At 33.8% G+C, this 19,953-nt stretch overlaps 1 protein-coding gene across 4 annotated transcripts in view; it reads right to left on the reverse strand.

Moving 5' to 3' along the window:
- Window positions 1–19,953, reverse strand: part of U2SURP (U2 snRNP associated SURP domain containing) — a 54,975-nt gene that overhangs the window by 11,788 nt on the left and 23,234 nt on the right. For 3 of the 4 annotated variants that reach the window (XM_059163850.1, XM_059163851.1, XM_059163849.1), the window contains exons 13-23: window positions 19,787–19,830; window positions 16,570–16,674; window positions 15,420–15,486; window positions 15,182–15,345; window positions 13,813–13,975; window positions 13,351–13,430; window positions 12,383–12,470; window positions 11,052–11,174; window positions 5,535–5,691; window positions 4,827–4,922; window positions 4,002–4,068 (exon numbers count right to left, since the gene is read on the reverse strand). In XM_059163850.1, the coding sequence (XP_059019833.1) occupies window positions 4,002–4,068; window positions 4,827–4,922; window positions 5,535–5,691; window positions 11,052–11,174; window positions 12,383–12,470; window positions 13,351–13,430; window positions 13,813–13,975; window positions 15,182–15,345; window positions 15,420–15,486; window positions 16,570–16,674; window positions 19,787–19,830 (1,154 nt within the window). The remainder of the gene's footprint in view (window positions 1–4,001; window positions 4,069–4,826; window positions 4,923–5,534; window positions 5,692–11,051; window positions 11,175–12,382; window positions 12,471–13,350; window positions 13,431–13,812; window positions 13,976–15,181; window positions 15,346–15,419; window positions 15,487–16,569; window positions 16,675–19,786; window positions 19,831–19,953) is intronic. The other variant, XM_059163852.1, reaches the window with a different exon arrangement.

Raw genomic sequence — 19,953 nt, forward strand, 5'->3', positions numbered from 1 at the left:
TCAACCTGTAAATAATGTTAACAAAACGTTAAGAGGCCAATTCATCACTAAAACATTTCTAGAAAATATTTTACCAAATACTACAATTTTATAAAACTCTTGGGTTTATTCCACATAAAAATTTTTAGCTTCAGCATAATCATTTAAAAAAATTCTGTGTGTGTTAAATGTTATCTGTGTGCCTTTCATTCTGCGACAAACTTTTCTTGCAGTGTTAAGTGAAATGAATCATCAGGCAATGATTCCCCAAATTTTCCAGTTAAGCATGAGTTTGGGAAGCCTAACACTAAAAAAGCCAAATGGATTTACCTTTTCTTCAGCAGAGGCTATACAATGGAAAATACATGAGTTTGTGTCACACAGTTAACTATGAAATAATGTACCATGTAAAGACCTTATCTGATTAGCACATAACCCTAGAAATAAAGCAAAGTATAAATTTTAAATATTATCACACATTAGTACTCATGTCAGAGTTGATTTTGAAAACTGTACTGGTTCTACATCAGCCAAGAAGAAAATGAAAAACTAAGTGATTGCCAAGGGTAAAGATACAAAGAAGAAAATAATCTACCCTTCACAAACAATATAGTGGAAACAGATAGGCAAGCAACTATGTGCAAAGTTGGTCCTCACTGCTGAACAGAGACTGGTAAAAATGTTCTTGAAACACAATTGAAGGGGCCCAAAAAAGCTGTATGCTCTGGGACAGGGCTTTGTTGTGTACATATATGTCAAATCTGGGCAAGACATGTCATCCACACACAAACTCAGAATGTTTATGTATATACAAACAAAATTCCTTTTATAAACAATATTGATTATGACATATAAGCAGGGGTCCTTTCAGTATATATTTAAAGCTATTCATAATAATATGAAAGTAGTTACAACCAAATTTGTTCTAGATAAAAATAATTTGAAAGACTGATAACAGAACTCACAGAATGACAAGGAAAATGTAAGGAAGGCAGATAAAAAGAAAGTGCTCGCAATTCAGAATCAGAAATTTGGTATTAAGACTATGCTACTAGCTTTGTAATACCTTACCCAAATGTCCTTTCCTGAACATAACTAAAATGTTTTACAAACTTTTTACTCTAAGAGCCCCACAAATCATTAGTACCACATAAAGATACAACTCACTATAATACTTAAAGAAAACAGTAAAAGGAAACTATTTCTAAAAAACCAATATCCTTTTTGGAAATAAATCTTTAACTTAACACTTCTCATTAATTTGTCAGAAACTTCCTAAATGCAGTTTTTAGTTAATTTTTTTAAACATAAGAATTTCTTGTTTTATGGTGCATAAATGCTTTATAAGTGTTTCAGATGCTTTTAAATGGCTAAACTATAGGCCTGTGTATGTGTAAATACAGAGGTTTGCTGTGATTATTCCAGAAAGGGGCACTCAAAAAGGACGAGACACAATTAAATTGTGGTATCTAAGCAATGGAAATTACTTAACCAATTCCAGCCTGTTATTTACAAATTTTCAGCAATTTTTTTGCAAATTCAAATATTCCTTAAAACATCCTTCAACATTTACCTGAATGCTTTCAATTACAGACAAATACAGAGCAATAACTATATGGATTGACAAAGAAAAATGCCCATGACACTTAAGTAAAAAATGGGGTCAGAGAATAGTATGTGCAGTATACATTATATCATTCATGCTTAAAATAGATATACATGGGGGTGCCTGGGTGGCTCTGTCATTAAGGATATGCCTTTGGCTAAGGTCATGATGATCCCAGGGTCCTGGGATCGAGCCCCATATTAGGCTCCCTGCTCAGCGAGGAGCCTGCTTCTCCCTCTCCCACGCCCCCTGCTTGTGTTCCCTCTCTCTCCCTGTATCTCTGTCAAAAAAATAAATAAAATCCTTAAAAATATAAATAAATAAATAAATAAATAAAATAGTTATGCATGTTTTATGTAGACAGAGAAAGGATCTAGATGGCAAGACACCACACATTAACCACATTATTTACTTTCAAAGTAAGCTACACTTCACAACCTGAAATATGTATTTATTTTACAATTGCTATTTTAATTTTTCAGGGCCCAAGCAGTCTGTTCTCATTGGCTTTGACTTTAGCTCTTAGTTACCAGTGCTTGGTTCAGATCTCAACATAGTTTCATCTTACTCTTTTAAAGAAATGCAAATTCAAGTCTATAAAACCATACAGAATTCACTATAAATGAAATTAAGTTACTACTTGGAAGTTTTCTACAAAACAACAGTAGGGCTATGTTTTCTTTTAATCACTTTTCTGCCATAAAAAATTAATTAATAGTTTCAAAATGGCATTTTGGATTCAGCCACTAGAGAGCAGTAGTGATGCATAAGAAAATTTCAAGGACCAAAAACGTGTATGGGAAAAAAAGTCTTTTCCTTGCTTTGTACTTTCATAAAATTATTTTTGTTATTGTGACTTGGAGCTCTTATGAAAAATCAAAATTAAAATTTTATTTCCTGTGATCCAGGCCTTGCTGTATAAACATGATTATTCTGTCAACACTAAAATGCAGTCACATTCCAAACTTTAAATATCAAATTTATGCAAAAAAAAAAAAAAAAAAAGTTAAAACTTTTAGAAATAAAACAAACTGAAGAAATATCCAATGGCCTTTTCTACCCTTCCTTCCCCCTAAATTAAATAATTATCTCATAAATACACATAATTATTTTACACCAGTGATGCTACAATGGTGAGATGTTAATAATGATGTATTACAGACATTAAAAAAAAGGTTAAAGCATTATTTTAAAGCAAACTGGCCTGTCTCAATTCCTGTACTCCTACTAAACAGACCTAGAAAGGTACTTCCAACAAGAAACCACATCTACATTTTGTAAATATTTTGTCACCATCACTGCTGACTAGTTCTGATAATCCCAATATTTCTGGAAAGACATCACTGTTGCGAAGTTTTCCTCAGCATATCAACTGTGCTCCCACATATGCTGATCAATCATATTTCCTTAACAATCTAAATGCTACTAATACCCACTTTCTGAATCCATACAAATACCTAAAGTGTGCTGGGACACAAAACAGACTTTCTCCTTTGTTCACTCTTCATTTTGAGAATCATTTTTAAAAAAAAAAATTTTCTTTTTAATTGAAACTTCTGCTTTGTGTTCTTGAGGTTATCTGTTCTATTTAATAAAATCAACTTCTGGGGCACCTGGGTGGCTCAGTGGATTAAGCCGCTGCCTTTGGCTCAGGTCATTATCTCAGGGTCCTGGGATCGAGTCCCACATCGGGCTCTCTGCTCAGCAGAGAGCTTCCCTCTCTCTCTCTGCCTGCCTCTCCATCTACTTGTGATCTCTCTCTGTCAAATAAATAAATAAAATCTTAAAAATAAAATAAAATAAAAAATAAAATCAACTTCCTTGCAATGACTTTAAAAAGGTGTCAAGTTCTACATAAAAACTACCAAGACAAACATGCCAGGAGAAACTGGGAGCAGTATTCCTAGAGTCACATTCAATGTTAATACAAAAACAATCCTGGGGTGATTACCCAAGAGCAAAATTTTTCTACATGTTAAAGGAAAGCTTTTTTTCTGTTAGTTATTCTTAGTTCTTTTAACATGTTTACATATAAATAACAGAATGGCCATAATGCAATGCTTAGCAATGTACAATTTAAATAATAACTTTCCCATTCACATTTTAAAAATCACTTTTTGTGGAGTCAAAACAATACCTGATGACAAAGATTTGAAATAAATGCAGTTGACCATTTAGTAACTACCAACTGAGAATATATATACCTACAATAGAAAAATCAACTCAGAAACAAAGTGAAACCAGATCCATCAAGACCAGAAGCCAAAAGCTCTTCTCACTAAAAAAACAATGACAACTAAAAATGATCCTCTCAACAAGTTTAAAAGTGAAGTTGTCCTCTTCACTGTTATTTCAAGCATATCTCTTAATTAAAAAGGGAGCATATATGCAATAAGAAACTAAGTATGTTTCTTACTTTTGATTTTCTTCTTCTTCTGATTCTTCATGCTGGTCAAATAACTCCCATTTAGAAGTTGTTACAGCTGAGTGGAAGGAAAAAAAAGGGTGTAATTCCAAAAGGTAAATTAGCATTTTTGCAGTAGCACATAAGGGCAAAATTGAAAAGTTTTAGAATTGAAACTTTAGAATTGAAAGTTTATATTACAGAAGCATTAGAATTGGAAGTTTATATAAGTTTGTAAAAAGTTATCTACAATTATCTATTCTTTGAATAGCCTTTTCTATGTGATAAATTTCTTTCTTTCCTCACACCTAGGCTATAATTTTACTCAAATTCATGAAGTGACAAAGTTATCATTCTTATTTTTGTGCTAGGTGGTAACATTTATTTCATTAGAACCTACAAATATTAATAATTACAGATATAAATACTAAGGACACATGTCCAAAGTAAGTATGAAAAGCAGGTCTAAACTGCAACTAATAAGTCAAGCATTACAGGAAGATCAAAGCCTGGTTTCTCTAAAGTGACCTCTAAATAAATTTCTAAGTAGGTATTACCTCCCATCTACATTTTCTATTGAAATGCCTTAACTGAAAGGTTTTAGTGATTTCTCTGATTACTCCCAAAACATCCAAACTAAAAGATCTAAGAAAATTGTAACAGCAACCATAATGAAAACTAAACCACTAGACATAAAATAAATAACTGTGGGTCTTAAGGTTGAAACATTATAAAATACAAAAAAAAACAAAAACAAAACAAAACCAAAAACCCACACTCTAATAATTTTAAGTATTCAATTTTTTAAACCTAGTATTTATTGTCCTTTTTACTCACCCTGTGCTTCCAATTCAGATTCATCTACAGCTTCCCATTTTGATGGGGCAACTTTAAATATGGGCTCATTCTTCTTTGAGTCCTCAGTTGCATCCACTATTGAGGAAAGATAAGACATTAACCCTGACAACTAGGGGATGACTAAATAGTTCATGAGCATTCACTATATTACTGAAAAGTAAAATAAGGCCACACATGGACTAATAATGTTAGTGTCAAGAATTATGACTAATGACCAAATTTTGAACATGTTATGTGTCAATTCAGAATATACAAGTTATTATGATTTCAAGCAAATGGAGAAGTTGTGGCATTAAAAAAAAAATCTTTATTATCTCTACCTAATTACTGTTTAAACTATACAATTCCCACATTGTTCAATCTTTTCATGTCATTCAAATGTACTAAAGACTGTGTACACTTCCTATTTCCAAAAATGATTTTAGGCAACTAGGAAAACTGAACCCATAAACTATGAACAAAAAGAGAACTGACGAAACAAGGAATCTGGGATGATAAATAAAACTGAGCACAAGATTTTGCCTACAGTCTTCCTGGTCAAATGTATTATTGGGTATTTGAATTTTGAAAAGTCAGAAATAAGAGACAGAAAAAAATAATGACAACTTAAACTTCATCGACATGTGTGGAAATTAAAGAGTTTTGGAATCCAACTTATTAGATCATCAGTTTGAAATCTGAACTTACAAGGCACTCCATCAAGATCATCATCAAGGCTCTTTATAGGGACCCCATCAAGATCATCAATGGGAGTAGCATCAATAGGAATTCCATCCACATCTTCTAGAGGTGCACCATCAAGCTCTTCCTCAATGGGGGCGCCATCAAGGTCATCTGGTACATCCTACAGAAACATACACACCATTGTTAACGTTTTCCTTTGCTTACTAGTCATATTGCTATAAGATTAATTTACAATATGAAGAAGCTGAGAGGCAACATGGGGGGGTTGTGGGGTAGGGAAAGAATAAATGAAACAAGATGGGATTGGGAGGGAGACAAACCGTAACAGACTCTTAATCTCACAAAACAAACTGAGGGTTGTGGTGGGAGGGTAGGGAGAGGGTGGTTGGGTTATGGACACTGGGGAAGGTATGTGCTATGGTGAGTGCTGTGAAATGTGTAAACCTGGCGATTCACAGACCTGTACCCCTGGGACTAATAATACATTATATGTTAATAAAAACTTTTTTAAAAAAAGATTAATTTGCAATCCAATACAAACCAACCAGCTGGATACTTACATTCCCAGGTACAAAGTGAGGACATATCTAGGATATGATTTATCCTCCTGACAAAGAAGCAGTCATTCTTTCATTATTTATGAAATATCTATCAAGTGTTTACTGAAACCAGGTACACCATGTAAGGGACTGAGATACAATGATGAGCAAAAATGAGTTTGTTCCCTTGGTCATTCCTATAACAGGGCTTACTAGAATATTTTTTGCGGGGGCGGGCGGGGAGAGGCAGGCATATATATTATCACAATATGCAAAGAACCATTACGGTGACCGCTACAACAAAGAAGTATATCATACTATTCAAGTGTGCGATAAGTATGTTTCACCTAAGAGGTCTGAGAAGGCTCAATGCGGTTATGCTTAACTGACATCTGAAGGATCTCAGATAAACAGGAAATGTTTCAGAGAAAGGGAGGAAAATTTACAAAGGTCTATGGTAGAAGGAAACGTATATAAGAAACTGAAATGAGGCCCATGTGCTTGGAATAGGGGGGCCAATTAGGAGGATCTTGTAGGGGTGACAGTGAAAATACAATTGGATTAGGATGGTAGAAATGAATATAAAGGATTCACGAAATACTGAGGACGTGAAAAGCCAACAGAATCACGATGAACAGAATCTGCTATCATTGTGGTACATCTCTTCATGTACATATTTATTTATATAGCTACTTTAATAAAATTAAATCGTGCTGTATACAATGCTCTACCACTTCTTTTTTCTACTAATACATTATCTTTTCATGTCATTAAATAAAACACCAGTCGATAGAAATCAATACATGGAGACCAAATGAAAATTAAAAAAAAAAAAAAAAGTTCAAAATCTTTAGGACATAGCAAAGGCAGTTTGAAGAGGGAAGTTTGTATCAATACAGGCCTACCTCAAATAAACAAAGAAAAGTCTCAAATATACTATCTAACCTTACATGTGAAAGAATTGGAAAAGGAAAAACAAAGCCCAAGCTAGTAGGAAGAATAAAGATGAGTAGAAATAAAACAGAAACAAAAAGAAAAATTTAAAAAATCAATTAACCCAAGTGCCAGTTCTTAGAAAAGATAAAACTGATAAACCTTTAGCTATTCATCTAGAAAAAAGAAAGGACTCAAATAAATAAAATCAGAAATGAAGCAGAAGTAACAACCAACACCAAAGAAATCAAAGCATTATAACCAAAGCATTATGGAACAAAAAATCATCTGCCAACAAACTGGACAACAGAGAAGAAATGGATAACTTCCTAAAACATACAATCTTCCGAAACTGGAATCAGCAATCAAAAGCCTCCAAACAAACAAAAGTCTAGGGCCAGGTGGCTTTCCAGGTGATTTCAATCTACAGATGCAATGTAATCTCTATCAAAAAACCAAGAGCATTGGAGGCCTGGGTGGCTCAATTGGTTGGGCTGCTGCCTTCATCTCGGGTCATTATCCCGGAGTCCTGGAACTGAGTCCCACATCCAGCTCCCTGCTCAGCTGGGAGCCTGCTTCTCCCTCTTCTCCCTCTGCCTGCTGCTCCCCCTGCTTGTGCTCTCTCTCTGTGTCAAATAAATAAATAAAATCTTTAAAAAAAAAAAAAAAAACCCAATAGCATTTTTCACAGAACTAGAATAATCCTAAAATTCGTATGGAACCACAAAAGACCTCAAATAGCCGCAGCAATATAAGAACAAGGTGGAGGTATCACAATCCCAGATTTCAAGATATACAAAGCTATAGTAACCAAATCAAGATGGTATTGGGGTGCCTGGGTTGCTCAGGCAGTTAAGCGTCTGACTCTAGGTTTTAGTTCAGATTGTGATTGTGGGACTAAGCCTGGCATCAGGCTCCATGCTCAGCAGGGAGTTTGTTTGTCTCTCTCCCTTTGCTCCTCCCCCTGCTCATGCTCTTTGCTCTCTAAAATAAAATCTTTAAAAAAAAAAAAAGGGAAGATGGTACTGGCACAAAAAACAGATGCACAGATCAATAGAACAGGATAAATACCCAGAAGTAAACCCACACCTAGATGGTCAATTAGTCAACCACAAAGGAGACAAGAACATTCAATGAGGAAAAGACAGTCTCTTCAACAAATGAACCTGAGAATACTGAATAGATACAATGCAAAAAACAGAACAAAACAAAACAAAACCGAACCACTTTCATACACCATACACAAAAGTCAACTCAAAATGGATTAAATACCTAAATTTAAGACCTGAAACCATGGAACACAGGCAATAATCTCTGGGGCACCGGCCTTAGCAATGTATTTATGGATATGTCTCCCCAAGCAAGGTAAACAAAAGTGAAAATCAACTACTGGTTTTTGATTCTGATGAAGTCCCAAAAGTTTATTTTCGCTTTTGTTTCCTTTGCCTTTGGAGACATATCTTGAAAGAAGTTAGTTACTGTGGCTGATATCGAAGAGATTACTGCCTATGTTCTCCACTAGGATTCTGATGGATTCCTGTCTCACATTGAGGTCTTTTATCCATTTTGAGTTTATCTTTGTGTACGGTGTAAGAGAATGGTTGAGTTTCATTCTTCTATATATAGCTGTCCAGTTTTCCCAGCACCATTCATTGAAGAGACTGTCTTTTTTCCCACTGTATATTTTTTCCTGTTTTGTCGAAGATTAATTGACCATAGAGTTGAGGGTCCATATCTGGGCTCTCTACTTGGTTCCACTGGTCTATGTGTCTGTTTTTATGCCAGTACCATGCTGTCTTGGTGATCACAGCTTTATAATAAAGCTTAAAATCAGGTCACGTGATGCCCCCAGTTTTATTTTTGTTTTTCAACATTTCCTTAGCAATTCAGGGTCTCTTCTGATTCCATACAAATTTTTGGATTATTTGCTCCAGCTCTTTGAAGAATACCGGTGGAATTTTTATCGGAATGGCATTAAAAGTATAGATTGCTCTAGGCAGTATAGACATTTTAACAATGTTTATTCTTCCGATCCAAAAGCATGGAATGGTCTTCCATCTTTTTGTGTCTTCTTCAATTTCTTTCATGAGTGTTCTGTAGTTCCTCGAGTACAGATCCTTTACCTCTTTGGTTAGGTTTATTCCCAGGTTCTTGGTGCTCTAGTAAATGGAATCGATTCTCTAATTTCCCTTTCTGTATTTTCACTGTTAGTGTATAACAAAGCCTCTGATTTCTGTCCATTGACTTTGTATCCTGCCACGTTGCTGAATTGCTGTATGAGTTCTAGAAGTTTGGGGGTGGAGTCTTTTGGGTTTTCCATATAAAGAATCATGTCATCTGCGAAGAGAGAGAGTTTGACTTCTTCATTGCCAATTTGGATACCTTTTACTTCTCTTTGTTGTCTGATTGCTGTTGCTAGGACTTCTAATACTATGTTGAACAAGAGTGGTGAAAGTGGGCATCCTTTCCTTGTCTTGTTCCTGATCTCAACGGGAAGGCTGCAAGCTTTTTCCCATTGAGGATGATATTTGCTGTGGGTCTTTCATAGATAGATTTGACGAAGTTCAGGAATGTTCCCTCTATCCCTACACTTTGAAGCGTTTTAATCAGGAACGGATGCTGGATTTTGTCAAACACTTTTTCTGCATCAAGTGAGAGGACCATGTGGTTCTTCGCTCTTCTCATACTAATTTGTCAACTACTGGGACTATACCAAAACAAAGCTTTTGCACAGAAAAGGAAGCTATCAACAAAACAAAAAAGAGGCAAGCTACCAAAGGGAGATGATGCTTGCGAATGATATACCCAATAAGGGGTTAATATCCAAAATACATAAAGAACTTATACAACTCAACACCAAAATAAAACAAATAATCTGATAAACAAATGGGTGAAGAAGCTGAGCACACATTTTTTCAAAAGACAACAGAGATTGTCAACAGACACATGAAAGGAGGCTCAAAATCCCTAATTATCAAGGAAATGCATATCAAAACCACAAAAAGATGTATCACCTCAAACCAGAATGGCTAGTATCAGAAAGAAAAGAAATAACAGGGTTGGCAAGGATGTGGAGAAAAGGGAACCATCATGTACGGTTTATTGGTGAGAATGTAAACTGATGCAACCACTATGGAAGATAGTAGGCAGATTCCTCAAAAAACTGAGAACAGAAATACTATATGGCCCAATAATTCCACTGGTGGGTATCTACCCAAATAAAACAAAAACACTAATTCAAAAAAATACATGCACCTTGATTTTTATTTCAGCATTATTTATAATAATAGCCAAGATATAAAGATAACCCGAGTGTCTACTGATAGATGAATGGATCAGATGTGATGTACACACACATACACAAATCATTATCATCAAAAAGAATGGATTCTTGCCATTTGTGACAACAGAGATGGACCTAGAAGGTATTATGCTAAATGAAATATATCAGAGAAAGACAGTATGATTTCACTTATACATGGAATCTAAAAACCAAAACAAGCAGACCAAAACAAAAAACAAAAAAAAAACCTGACTCTTAAACACAGAGAACTGGTAGTTGTCAGAAGGGAGCAAAATAGGTGAAGAGGATTAAGATATACAAACTCCTGTAACAAAGCAAATAAATCACAGAGATTTTAAAAAACAGCATGCGGAACAGTCAACAATACTGTAATAACACTGTATGGTAACCTTATCATGATGAGCATCAAATAATGTACAGAACTGCTGAATCACTATGCTATACATCTGAAGCTAATAGAACACTGAATGTCAACTATACTTCAATTTAAAAAAAAAAAAAAATGCAGGTATTAGGGGAAAGAAACCCAGTCACCCAGTTTTCACATAAGGTCACAAAACAGAATTCCTATATACATCATTCCATCTTTCAGGCTCTAGCAATTCCAGAAACAAAAATCCACAAGTTAGTGATAAACAGTAGTTATTTTTCATAAAGAAATGTTACATCCATAACATACCACACCCCCATAGCATCTCCAGAAATAAATGCTAAAATAATCAAACAAAGACACTGAGTACATACCTCTGTTTCCTTTTCTTCAATAATATTTACAAGTCCTAAGAAAATATTTTGTAGTTTGATCAAAAATGGTTCTGGATAAATTGCCCAATCCTCCCATGCTCTGAAGCAGGTCATTACCCGTTGCTAAATAAGTAGGAAAGAGACAACAAATTATTAATTAGGAAAACACGTCTCAAACTTCATCTCATGAGAAGAGCCATGACAATTTGCTGAATTTTCCTTTAAACCAACATCCTGGATAGAAAATAACTATCATATTTTTAAAAAATCACAAAGTCACCTTCTAACTAAATGGGAATAAAATCAGAAATAAATATAACGAGAAAGCAACAATAACTCTTTTGTTCCTGACCACCTAAGATCAATGTCCCCTACCACTAGTGGTACAAGAGGCCCCATCTGGGAATAATAACTTAGAAATTTATTAAAATTGGTACTAAGGTAGTTCTGACCCAAATTCTTTTATGGTCCAATGATGTACTTTCCTGATTCTCGCTAAGACTTTTCCTCTGTCCCATCCCTGAACTTTTCTATAAGCTCTGATTTATGGTCAAAATTTAAGGTCAAAAAATTTTTAAAAGGAGTTGTTTAAATTCTCTAAATGGTGGAGTCATTAGGCATCTCTTCCCAGTCTAAAAATTTCATTAAGGGGCGCCTGGGTGGCTCAGTGGGTTGAGCCGCTGCCTTCGGCTCAGGTCATGATCTCGGAGTCCTGGGATCGAGTCCCACATCGGGCTCTCTGCTCAGAGGGAGCCTGCTTCCCTCTCTCTCTCTCTGCCTGCCTCTCTGTCTACTTGTGATTTCTCTCTGTCAGATGGATAAATAAAATCTTAAAAAAAAAATAAAATAAAATAAAATAAAAATTTCATTAATAGAATTCTTCGTCTCATGAAAGCAGTATCTATTTATTCCATTATATGCAAGGTACTTTGTTTAGCTTTTCTTAACATTGGTCTACAGCTAAGAGATAATAAAAAGTAACTAAATGTATCTTCTAAACATGAATAACTAAATTGTGTTTCTACTCCAGTCTAATTATATATACCATTACAAAACAAGTGATGTTCTGAACGATTTTTTGTGCAAAAACTAGTATGTAAAACATTTAAATGTAAGACTTCAAACTAAAACACCCAACAAAATAACACTACATATTTCAAACTTTCAGGCTTTTTGGTACTGAAGATGAAATGGCAGTAAATTTTAAAGCAATAATTTCTGAAAGATTCATGTTATGTCTTATACTTGTCCTATGTACTTTTCTAGCCCTCCAATGTGCTTGCCAGCCCCTACCACATTTCACACTAGGGAAAAAAAAACAATAAACATACCTTAAAGTTTTCAGACTGTAAATGGCCTTGAATTGTACGATAGGTAGCATTGAGGTCTGAAAATATCTGACATAACTTTGTTTCAAAACTGAAATTCAAATAATACATATTTAACAGAGTTTATTTAAAAACCTCTATCTACTTCAGCATGCTATCCAATGAAAACGTCTCCTGAACTTAAAAAAAAGTATAAATAAATTAATCAAGTAATTCTTTAAAAATAAAGAACTAGGTACCTAAACTCTTAAAACTGTAACTGAACTCTTTATTCTGAGTTATTCTCCTGCAAAGAATTAGCTTCTTCGATTAACAAGAAACTACATTTTGGATACTTTATGCTACCTAAACTGATCTCTTCATGCTAGGAAAAGTGACTTGTCCAAGGCAAAAGAAAAAGAAAAAGAAAAAGAAAAACCTAATAACAACTAAGGTTAGGATCCACATCTCCAAATTTCATTTCAGAATCAGCTCTTAGAGGAAAGTATCCCTGATTCATAAAATAAACACCAAACACAAATTCTGAAGAATAATTATATGTTAATTACAATAGAGCAACATAATTTCCTATTAACTAGGAAAACAATCACTGTGAACTACAAAATGATCAAAAGAGAACATAGATTCTATAAACAGTTTATATTCTATCTTTGGTCTCTTCCCTTATGTTTGCCATTATTTTTATTTGTTTCAGTTTATTTACTACACAAGTGGCTAAATATGCAATAAAGTTTTTTAACCCTTATTTGTTGTAATTTATCAAGAAACTGGTATGAAAACTTTCCAAACATTTAGCTTAAAGTGGTTTAATGAATGCAACCCAATTTTTTAGAAAACTCTATTAAACTAAGAAGAAATACAAATTATTTCTTATCACTGAAACTATCAATTAACCAAAAAAATCCTCTTCTCTGAATTCCTTACCCTTAATGTTTTATTTCAGGAATATCATCTTACACCATTATACTTACAATTTTCTATAATATGAAGCATTGGCAACTTTGGCTGAAGAATTATACAAAACATCAGAAACCAAATATAATCTGGCAATCTAGAATACCAAAAGATAACATAAGAGATTAAAAACAAAAACCCATAGCAAATAATGTATCTAGAAAAAATTCCTTATTTTTTGCCATCAGTGGCATACAGCTAATGTTTAGCTATAATACTAACAGCTAATTATAGGAGTTAAGAAATTCAACATTACCAGAGCCACTACTTTGACAAGGATAAAATACGTTTCAACCTGTTGATAATCTGTGTACTGATTAACATAACAAGTTTCCCCAGACAGGAGGAAAATTAGACCGCATGGGAAAGATCTCTTCGGTCAAGTTCTTCATGCAAAACCAATTTCAATAAAAAAGAAGTCAACCGTTATCTCTCTTTTACTTAAATAAATGTTCCAGAAAGAGAAATCATTCCCATACCTTTTTGGGGAGGGGTGTCTTTAAGATGGACAATGACTCAGTAATGCAATCCACTATTTCTTCGGCAGCTTCAGCATTATTAAGACAGAAAACCATTGCATCTCCAATATCATTTTTCCTTGGAGTTAACCCCCGCAGGATTTCTTCTAATTTGTCCCTCTGTCTGAATACAAATGTTTTTAACTTACAAATATTTACAGATAGAAACTTCAAATGTCATTATAGTTTCTGCTCACAAACTAATTTCTTTAAAACCTACTTGGATAAAATTCTGAAGACTAAATTGTATGAAGTCTGATTTTCAAGAGTATTTGAGTTTCCTAGTCCTATTATCCCATTACAGTGGGGAAGGAAGGGAAGCCTTCATGTTTTTTACTCTCTTTTGAAGGAAGTCAGTTACTTTAGCACTTTTGCATCAGATCAGAAACAGGTTAAAGCCGGTGGTGGCAAACTTCACAAAAAATCAGACAGTAAATATTTTAGGCTTTGCAGGTCTACTGACTCATAGTTACTTGACTCCACTGCTATTAACACTAAAGCAGCCATAAACCACATATAAAAGGCAGTTTGGCGGGGGAGGTGCTGGCAGGGGGCGCAAGAAGTGTAGAGCATGACTGTGATCCAATAAAACTACAAAAACAGGAGATAGCCAGATTTAGCCTACAGACTGAGCTTGAAGACCTGGGCAAAAGTAATGAGGAAAATACATCTTCAGAAGCAAATATGCTTCAAATATATATAGCTCTCCATTAGCAAAGGCTCTCACAAACAATGCACCAGTGCAACTAATACTAAAATTTAGACTATGAAGTGGAGTACATAAACCCACATGCCATGATCTTTTAGTCAATTTCTCCCCATGAGGTATACAGAACTTCCTTTTAATATTTAATAGTTATATCTGTTTCTGATTCTTAAACCAGACTAACCTCACTGTACCCATAATGACTGAACACTAATAAGTATGTTCGTATGGTGTACAACTCTTGGGGAAAGACTCTGCATAATCAACCATCTGACTTCACAAAGCTCCACAGTAATTTTTTCCTCTTTAATGTTGCATTCAGGGAGGCTAGAATTCTAAAGATCCCAAGATAATTTCTGTAAGAGTCACAAGTATTCCACTGCTAGAGAATCATTACTTAAGAGATTATCACTGTCTTTTATCTGCAGGAAAAGACAGAGGTCAATAGGCCACATACTTACACTTGCCAAGATTTTTAAAATAACTAAACACATGTATTTTAAAAACAGTCACAAGAAAAAACATTTTATTTTAGGGCTAACATCTTAGTAATAAGATCACTAATTAACACAATTATTACAGAACTTTTCTTAATATGTAACAGGAAAAGAAAAAAATTCTTACTCTTCCTTAAGTGCTCCTTTTTTACTTGGCTCCTCTACAAAAGCTTCTGTTTCTTGCTCTTCTGACATCCCATGCAGGTATGGATTTAATGGTGGTGGCCTCCAAAAAGATCCATTTTTGAACATACGAAAATCCTCTGTCCGCCACTTAGTCGGAGAATCTCCCTAATAAATGTCCAGAATGTTACTAGGCAAAATACCTCAGAGTCAAAATTAACAAAGTAATTGATTCCACTTGCCTGCAGAATAGAATAAAGCTTCCACCTATAGTAAACATGGGCTGGTGTCTGGTTTTCAAATAAGAACCTAAAACAAAACAAACAAAAAAATACATTCTTTAACAAAGAAGCGTCTTCAAGTAAACATAAACAAGTGAGAAATACTATCTGCCTACCTCATTTGAAGTAAAACCAAAAGCAAAGATCACTGAAGAAAAATCCTCATCCACTGCCTTCTGCCATCAATCCTCTTCCTCGCCCTAGCCCCTACACTGCCTTTGTGACTGACATTAACACTCAGGAGGTATGTATGCATCTTAATGAGTCTTACAATTTTATTGAATACTTAGAAGTCAGATATTATACCTGGCGATAGATTTTCCCAAGATAGAAATTTCAAAAGCAGTGGTTTTTAAATGACTTAGTAGTGCTAAATGAATGTCTTAGACACCGTATCTGTTAAGAAGATAACCAATTTTCTACGAAGCTCTATTGTTCTACTATGAATGAGTCAGTGAAAAACATGAAGAGTAGTGTCTTCCTCCTAGAGGAAGAGGAATAACTTAAATGCTATTTAAGTAGCCTAAATCAAAATCAGACATAAAACTGACCCAAGTACATCCTAGTCTAATTACTAAAACTTCCTTCTCATTCCATTGCAAAAACAACTCCATACTTTTAGAACTTTATTCTCCGAAATATTTTCAGCTCCAAAAAATAAGTAAAAAGTATTTCTTAAATGCAAACCTAAGGATAAAAAAATTGTGGTAAATACATGTAATGGACTATTATACAGTTTTAAAAGGTAAGGAAATTCTGACACACTCTTCAACATGGATGAACCTTGAAGATATTATGTTAATTGAAATAAGCAAGTCTCAAAGTACTAAATGATTTCACTTATATGAGGTAACTAGAGTAAACATATTACAAGAGACAGAAAGTAGAATGGGAGCTACCAGAGGCGGAAGGACCCAGGGAATGGGGAGTTATTGTTCAAGAGGTACAATTTCAGTTAAGGGAGATGAGAAAATTTCTAGAGATAGACAATGGTGGTGATTTTCACAAAAATGTGAATGCACATGATGCCACTCAACTATATCTGTTAAAATGGCAAAAACAGTACATTTTCTATTATATGTATATTATACCACAATAAAAAAATGCACACCTGAACATAGGATTGTTGATTTCTCTGTTCATAATCATAGCTTCAAACATTGGCCCTTCACGTACAACAAACTCTATCATTCGGTGTATCAGGGCGAGCAAATTCCTACAACAACAACACAGTTAAAGAAAATGGATTCAGACCTACCACTATATAAAACTATACTTGACCTAAGTTACTCTAATTGTGCAGAAAAAGATTATTCTGCTGACTAATACAAAATTTTATACCTGGAGCATATGTTAATGCCTTGTGCATTAAGAGGGAGTGGGTCAATGGGGATAAGGTAGTGGGAGGGGAAGGGAAGATGAAGGGAGGGAGGGAAACCACAACACAGCTTCATAGCAATAAAGATTTTTTTCTAAATGCCACTTAATTTTATTTTCCAAATGCAAAACATTAAATTATGAATCACAACTAATTGGAAAGCTGCAAATATATAAAATGAGTAAACTTAGAGCTTACATATTATCAAAGCCATCTAAAAACATACACACTATCTCAGTTTTAAAAGAAAATATTCCTAAACCAAGCACTTTTGTGGTGGTATTGAAATGTTATATACATTGCTATAATTTAGAAAAAATCCAAAACTATTTAACAAGTTTAAGGCCTGATTTAATAAAAAATCCATCCAACTCTTGTGCTTTTCTGGTACACATACAGCAGATGGAGTTTTTATTGAATCTGACCTTTAATGAGGCAACATCCCTTTGGATCACACTTCAAACTAGTTCACACAACTCATCACATGTATAATTCTGCCTGCGTACTATAACTCAATGAAGCAATTATATTGCCAAAGCCTTAAATGGAGTCCTCTTTCCAAAATATTCCAAAATAAGGGACATGGTGAGATGCCTCTCCCATTTTTCATAACAATTACTTTCCAATATTTAAGCCAAGAAGAAACCTGTAACTTTTTAGTACAGTCATTTTATTGGTTGGGCTCATAGAAAATCTTTATTTTTAAAATCTAGGTCCTAAAATCATGTGATTTAAACACTATTTTAGATACTGATTACAACATCAAGCAAAAATGACTCAGCTTATTATAAGCTGCTTTTGATTTCTCACTTCACCAGTCCCCCAGCATATAGACTAGGCAAATAGCAATTGGGAAAAGCAAAAGGATATTGGCTCTTGGTACAAGGCACACACCAAATTACACCTTTAGCATTCCCAACTCAAATTAAGTTCATGTAATTGCTAGAATATAAATAAATATATAGTTATAGAATAAGACATTGTTTTGGCTCTATAATGCCCTGCTTCAGAGTACATAAACAATAAAGTAATTTATTTCATGGTCATTGTAGTTATTTTCTCCCATTTCAAACAAACCTACTTAAATGGACACTAAAATCTCTATATAGTGAAAAAAATTAATTTTTTTGACCTTCTCTAGGTCAAAAAAATTATATGAAAGTTTAAATCTTTAATATAGGGGAAACTATATATTTAAAACTATTAATTCAACCTCAAATTGTTAAAACAAAAAACCAAAAGCAACACTTAATTTTACACCTAAAAATTACTTTTCTTTCACAGAAGTACTAATTATTCTGCAATATGCAGTTCTTGTTACCAAATGACAATGTATTCTGAGCATCCATATAGTTAATGATACTATTTTGAGGGAAGGGAGATAAAGGTAAGCTATGATTCAGTTCCAAAATTCCCACTGGTATGTGTCAAATTAAAGTGAAGGGAAATTTTATATAAATATCGTAATATATAAAATGAATTACTGGAGAACAAATACTATCATCCAGAAACTTGTATGAATTAAGTCAAATGCAACTTGACTTGAATATTATAAATTAAAAATGATTTAGCAAGTTTAAAACAAAGGATTCACTGTAATGGTGAGTTAAGACTTTTCAACAAAATGTATACTCAAAATTTAGTTTAGAAATAAGCTGAGCCACATGTAAAGCTACTATGGAATATGCTTTTTGAATACTACAAAAATACTTTCCTGTGAATGCTTTATCAGTGGAAAAATAACCCACTATAGTTTTAAACAGGCTTGTAAACTGATAAAATGTATTTTTAGAAAATTTAAAGTTTTTCATGTGATTATTTAAAATCAAAATCTGACAATTAGTTGTTGCTAACCTGAATTCAAGATTATTAAAAGAATTGTAATCACAATTTTTTCCTAAAGATTGTGTATTTAACATCATTCTTAAAAGGGTGACTGTTCTACTAGAATGAAACAGTGTAGTACAAAAAGATGATATATTTTAAAGTGCATTATTTTATTTTAAAATGGCAATTATCTTACTCTGGGCAACAATAACCAAAAAAAAAAAAAAGAAAAAAAGAAAGAAAAACCAAAAAATTGTCTCTCAGTTATAATAAAACCACATTTATTGGAGTCGATCGTACCAATGTCTGGTCAAAAACTGTATACTTTCCCAATCCATCCCATGATGTTTTCCTGGTCCCCCGCTGCCGCAGACAGTTCAGCTGGTGTTGCTCACCAAGGCCAATGTCAAAGAGAATTTGGTATTCTTTTGTGTTCATTTATTATTCAACCAGTGTTGTGTTCCTGTGTTTGGGAAAAGGCTTAGCTTGACTGAGCAAGAGCATACCTAGAGCATGAATTCTTCTGCTTGATCATTATGTTTAAAAAGAAAAAAAAAGGAAAATAAAAGAATTCCAAATACCTTTTGTTACCATGAAAAAAATTTTCTAGCCATGTTCAATGTTCATAAGGATAATAGGAATTCCTAATCAATTAGAAAAAAAACAAAACTATGCTCTTCAGTAAGGAGAACTCAAACTAAGGTTACATATTAAACACAGATCATTCAGGAACCAAGACACACACACCCCCATACAAAAAAAAAAAAAAAAAAAAAAAAGGTTGGGTCAAAGTCCAACATTACATACAATTTAAGATACATTTAAAACACCTACTTTCCCAGCACAATAGTCTAATATTATTAGACTAACAACTCTAGATTAAATCTATCAAACACATTCTAACTACTAATGCTATAAAATTCCCTACTTTGGTAACAATAAAAACAAAAAGATAATGACATAAAATTGCAATATACTATAGTCAAATATCCCCCCCAAAAAGTACTGGGAAGGAACCATTGCTCAGTCAAGATATTACCTTTTCCTGAACACCATTTTTTTTTAAATTCAGAAGGGGATATTGTCTATATTTAGATCAGTAATAATAAAGAAAAACATGTACCTTTCTGTTGGGATAACCACTTTGACTATGGCTTGCGACAGAGTCTGTATATGAAGTCACATCAGATAATAAACATAGAATATGTGAGTATTGTTAACAAGTAACAAGCAAAAATATACATAATGCATTGAAAACACTACACATCTAATCACAAGTTTTGCAGGCAA

Source organism: Mustela lutreola, chromosome 2 (assembly GCF_030435805.1).
Source record: "Mustela lutreola isolate mMusLut2 chromosome 2, mMusLut2.pri, whole genome shotgun sequence".
In the NCBI taxonomy this organism is placed as follows: Eukaryota; Metazoa; Chordata; class Mammalia; order Carnivora; family Mustelidae; genus Mustela; species Mustela lutreola.